The sequence below is a fragment of the Lutjanus erythropterus genome, chromosome 8 (genome assembly GCF_056507025.1).
Source record: "Lutjanus erythropterus isolate fLutEry1 chromosome 8, fLutEry1.hap2, whole genome shotgun sequence".
NCBI lineage: Eukaryota > Metazoa > Chordata > Actinopteri > Lutjaniformes > Lutjanidae > Lutjanus > Lutjanus erythropterus.
The window spans coordinates 19,835,782-19,841,595 of NC_139324.1; the positions used below are offsets into that span (position 1 = coordinate 19,835,782).

Here is a 5,814-nt window from a genome sequence, read left to right on the forward strand (position 1 = left end):
AAAACACAATCAGCCTCTGGGTGCTTTACTCTCTCGTTCTTGTCATATCACCAGACTAAAGTGTCAGCAGTGACAGAGGGATGAAAGTGCGCCTTCACAAGCTTTAAGATGACTTCAGCTTTCACTATAATCATACGTCATAGTTCTGTTCTGTTCTCCCAATGCTTAATTTTTAAATTTAATTTTTTTTAACACTGAGCACAATATTAACAGTGTGGTTAATCAACATTGTCATTAAATTACTCAGAAAAATATGAAATGTGATAAAAATGCCAAAATACACTGAAGTGGGGAAGTAAAAATGACAATATATCAATGTTGTGTTCACTGCTTGTTTCTGCTGCCCCCAAGTGGTCCAAAACCAGTTGATGCAGGTTTACCCTGATATGAGGTGATGAAGAAGAGTCAGTCAGTCCCCGTTTAACTGCATTGACACAGTCCAGTTGTGGCTGCACGGTCGTGTTGCTGAATACAGATATCAGCTGCAGAGAGCATTTTAACTAGAGAACAGACAGACTTTTCATTTTAGCCGCTACTGAGTTAAACGGAAAATTCACCACCTTTCACATGGGTGTTCAGTTGGTGTTGATAGTAAATGTAGTCAATTGAAGTAAGAATGTATTCAGTGTCTGTTATACTTACAAAGAAAACAGAGCTCTTCTTCTGCAAAATCTGTTGTTCTTCCTGCCTCCGGTGATGGATATAAGGAAGAACAACATGCTATTCCAGCTTGAATTTCTAGTCCTCTTCTCTGTGTAGCCAGCAGCCATGCCAAATGATTATTTTGGTCCCCTAACACAATGTTTAGGCCAACAAAGTAATAACTACAGGTTAGGTTCATGATAACACTACAGCATGGGCAGCAGCCTCAAAAGCTCTCTCACATGGCATCCTGGGACGTGTATGCACAGTTGCACAGCTCCATGAGCAGGAAAATTAAGTCTTCTGAGGAATTCATTGCTTCAGTTGACTAATTTTACTATCAACACTGATTGGACATCCACATTAAAAGTTTAGGGGCGTTTGGATAGCTCAGTTGGTGGAGCGTCTGCTTTTCTAATTTATTCCGTCAGTTGCTGAGATGTCTCAGTGTTGACCGCGCCATCCTAAGGCTCCACCTCTTACAGAGCAAAAGGAAACCAAACTAGTTAATGGGTAGATTAGCCTGGTTCAGCCTGTCCTGGCCTGGTCTGGCCTGTGAGACTGCACACTAACCCACTTACTAAATATACTGATAGTGCGGCGTTCACTGTCCTGCAGAGTAAACAGGTTGTTTACTCACTGACCTATATCCTGTTAGCCTCCATCCTGATGGAGGGACGGACAGCTCAGCGTCAAACATGACGAGGTGTGACAACCTGGTGGAGCAGCTAGTCTTGTGAAACCTCACCTGAGTCTCGTAAATGTGTGTGGAAAACCTGAAAACAGAATTTTCAGTAGTGCGATCTAAAAGTCTAAAACTTCCACTCTGCTTCACTGTCCTTTAACATGTCACACATTATTTATCAAGTGAGTGTCTACAGTACAAATTTCCTTTTTGTGTTTCCGTTCTGAGCTGAAGTGGTCACTAAAGATTTGATATGGCCTCATAGTAACTTCAATTAAACTGGAACCTAAATTCTAAAACTGTAGTGTGTATACAAGCTCCCTCTAGTGGTCCTTGGACGAATGTCAAATATTTTTTAAAAATGAAATACATTAATTTAAAAACATAAAACATATAATATTATAAAAATACAAAGATTCAAATGAAAATATAGAAAATATTAAATAATTTGAATGGAATTTAAAATATGTTTTGTCTTTCCATTTATTTTGTTGTCACCTGGTTACGATCATGCTCATAGCACGTGCATATGTCATTCATGATTACCAGTAGTGATGAGCTAAACTATGATGCCAAGATAGTATATGGAGGTAAAATGTAGAGACTGAATGGTTAAAAAACACTGCACTTGTGTCTCCAAACTGGAACTATTAGGAAGAAAAGTGCAGATTAGGAGAATATTTTGAGTAGCTGTGTTGAAAATGAAGTGGATGACAGTGAACGAAGTGCTAGTGGCTACTTTGATATGCTCAAACAGACGCATATTTTGTATACTTAAGGGTAGTTTAAATTTCTTTTGCAGTGCATCACATTTTTAAAGTTTTTCTCATCTCTAAAAGTTCTTAATTTGATATGTAGTATGTTATAATCCACTGCATTCATTTGATAACTTTACTTACTAGTTACTTCACAAGTAACTAGTAAGTAAAGTTATCAAATGAATGCAGTGGATTATAACATACTACATATCACAGAAATGTTATGGAATAGAAGTATTAAGTGCCATGAAATGGAAATAGTTGGTTTAAGTACATGTACGTCGAATTTGGACTTCAGCACAGAACTTCAATAAATGTATTTACAGAGTAGAAAAACTGTGAATCTCCATGATCAGCTTTAGTCTAAGAAAAAAAGAACAAACCTGAGAAGGGAGGACTGTAGACAGACAAGACAGAGAGACAATCTGTCTGTCTGTCTGTCTGTCTGTCTGTCTGTTGGTCTTTGCCGCCCCCTTTTGGAGGCCCATGGTGCTACAGTAGAGACATCAGAGGACAGTAAACAGGAAGGAATGAGTCGCTCCTCTAGATTAACAAGCTGCTTAACAAGGATCTTAAAGAGCCTCCGTGTCCTCCTCAGCTGACCTTTGACCTTTGAGGACACATGCACACACGTACACTCCTCTCTGTCTCTCCTGATTGGTTCATCAGTCTACCTATCTGATTGTCTGTCTGCAGTTCAGCTTCTCCTTCGTGGAGACGCACGCCGTGTCAGCGGTGAGGATCCGCCCCCGGTCACTGATTGGCTGGTCGGAGGAGGACAGTGAGGAAGAGGGTGACTCCAAAACATCACCCATCATCCAATCAGAGGGTGCTGCTTTCCCCTGGAACATCGATGGAGAGCTGGTAGAGATCGCTAACGAAGTGCTCGTCAGGTGTGTTATCATTACTGAAAAGAGTACAGTATGTCATTATAATTACAATAATCATAAATATTATTATACAGTGTTTCATAACTCTGAGTGAAACAGGGCTGCAACTCATGATTGATTTAATTATTGATTTGTCTGCCAGCAGTTTTCTGGATAAATTGATTATTCATTTAGTCTAGATACAATGTCTAATCAGTAAGCTGTGTAATAATTTAACCAACAGTTATATATAAATTACTGCGTATTACTTCCTTCTAGTGCTAATCTGGGACTCCCTAAAAACTTGGTATGTCCCCCGGTGGTTCTGCCTTATGTCTTATATCACATATATCATGTCTTATATAACTTTTGCTGTGAACCTAAAATTAAACATACAAGAAACCTCACTAGTGATTGTAACTTCAGCCCCTGAAAAACAGAAGGAGCTTTGTCAAGTCTTGGAAAGTAACCCAGATGATGTCATAGTGATGTCATTATTAAAGTAGGGCCACTAGGTAACTGCCAAAGAATGAAAACTGTTGAGAGTGAACACTGAAGGTTGCTGTTGGTTATGTCATGTCAATTCAGAAATGTCACAGAAACACATATCTTAAAAAATAAAACCAAAACTGTCTGCATGGAGAGATACTATTAGGACCAAAATCCAGCCAAATACTGTCCCTTTTGATCCTAAGCATTCATCGATGTGTGTGTGTGTGTGTGTGTGTGTGTGTGTGTGTGTGTGTGTGTGTGTGTGTGTGTGTGTGTGTGTGTGCGTGCATGCGTGCAGGGTCCACCCGCGGCTGATCACTCTTTATGGGGAGGAGGTGGACGAGGCCGAGTCGACTGTGTCCTGCAGCTGCATCTGAGTCCAGCAGAGAGCGCTGCTGCTATGTTTGTTGTGACCGCTACGCATTGCCATAGTAACACACAATGACTCAACAGTGCCCTCTCTAGATCACTACTGTTACCGTGGCGATGTGAACTAATCTAGAAGTTTCATTCAAAGTAGCAAAACCACACAACAGCTTTGCAGCTTCCTGTTTATGACATGTATGCTGCATTAATTAACTTTTTTTAGCCGATTGATTACTGCAGCTTTAATAACGTATATAGTAACTGAAGCTACTTTTAACTCCAAACTGCCTGTGCTTTATGAAAGATAAAAGTTTTATATTCATATTGTTTACATTTTACTATATTTTAATTATCAGCTCTTCTCAGATTACTTTAATTTGTGTTGCCTATTTTTTATGGTACTTTTCATTTTGTTTTATCTTGTCCTGTCAGGTTCAAACTATAAACATGTGAGCTAATAATAGTTAATTGAATCAAACACTGTGACGACATTTATTTTCCATTAGTCCTGAGTGTGTTGATTATTGTTTGTATGTTGGTGAAGTCAAGTAACGTTCTGTTCAGATGATGCTGCTGTTACACAAGCAGAACTAGGCTGGATGAGCCCAACATGCACAGACTACCTACTACTGCTAATGCTTTATTTGAAGGGGTGAGCCCAACATGACACCGTCATAACCATGACACTTACACATGAAGGAGTCTTTATGAATTTGTATAACTGTTGTCATTTAGCATCATTCAGTCGGTCATATTATTTTTAATGCAAAGTGGACATTGTTTGAGATGTCTTTGTTGTCTTAATTAATGTCAAGTGTCATAAAAATGTCTGGCTATGTTCCACAGCAAGTCATAGTGCTTAAATCGGATTTATTGCTCAGATCTGATTCTTTTGATCAGCTGCTCACATTATTTTTTTAAATGTGGCCCAAATCAGATTCCATTGTGAAGTCATCACAGTCCTGGACTGACCTGCATGCACAGAGGAACAATAACAAAGACTTCACACACAGCACTCTGTTGTGCAGAAGCAAACGTGGAGGCCACTTAAGTCTGCGTTTATAGTTTCATTTAAAAGCGGATGTGCAGCAGAAGCCAGTGAATTGATGACTAGATGATAACGATGATGAGGAGAAGTGAGCCAAACTATTTATAGCTTTCCGTACAGAGGTGTGTGTGTGGTTGCAGAGTCAGAGCCAGAGCCTCAACTTCATTTCATGTTGGGGGGTTGCTTTTAAATACATCTGTCACGCCTCTCCATAAGAGTCTCACAGCAAGACACTTTAGGCAAGTGAGTGATGTAAAAGTCGCGTGAATACAAATCTGACTGTACACACTAAGGTTACGTTACAAAAAATCAGATATGTGTCTGATTTAGATTAAAACAAGACAAGACAAAATTAACAAGACAATCAGTGAGAAGATCTGTTATTTCTGTATAATTAATCTTGTCGCCTGCCACTGCGTCAGATTCTCTGTGGAAATCAGATGAAACGAGTCTGTTTACATTTTCCCCAGGAAAGTCACAGCGAATAGTATGTTAGCCATTTAAAAGGAGCAGGAGGTTTTTATTTAGATCATTTTATTTTTGACCTTATTATAGTGGAAACACTACCGCTTTTGTCCATAGGGGCCTCCAAAATCAAGTAAATATTTAAGTTCCTTGTAGCTGCATTGAAGAATCTATTAAGCTTTATTGTTTGACAGTAATATAACAAGTGTTAACTTTGCAATAAAAACGCTGTAATTGACTTAATGACATGTAATGACAACAGCCATCAACATTCAAGATTGCCTCATGTTCATGACAGGTGTCAGGACATGATTATGAAAGTGTCATGTCAGTCTTACACAAACCCTTTTAAATAAAAGTTTTACCAAAGTTTTATATTTGAACAAAACAGAGCTGTTTGTACTTAATGTGGCTGTTTATAATTAGAAGCTTTTTTATTGATAAAATGCAGATTTGTGGTCTTTGAGTGGAAAAAACACGTGGAAGTCG

At 38.8% G+C, this 5,814-nt stretch overlaps 1 protein-coding gene across 1 annotated transcript in view; it reads left to right on the plus strand.

Annotated features, from left to right (window-relative positions):
* cerkl (CERK like autophagy regulator) overlaps positions 1–3,976 on the plus strand; it is a 34,777-nt gene extending 30,801 nt beyond the window's left edge. The window contains exons 13-14 of the mRNA XM_084724832.1: positions 2,782–2,978; positions 3,745–3,976. Coding sequence (XP_084580958.1) covers positions 2,782–2,978; positions 3,745–3,823 — 276 coding nt within the window. The 3' untranslated portion in view covers positions 3,824–3,976. The remainder of the gene's footprint in view (positions 1–2,781; positions 2,979–3,744) is intronic.
* Positions 3,977–5,814: the final 1,838 nt, after the last annotated feature.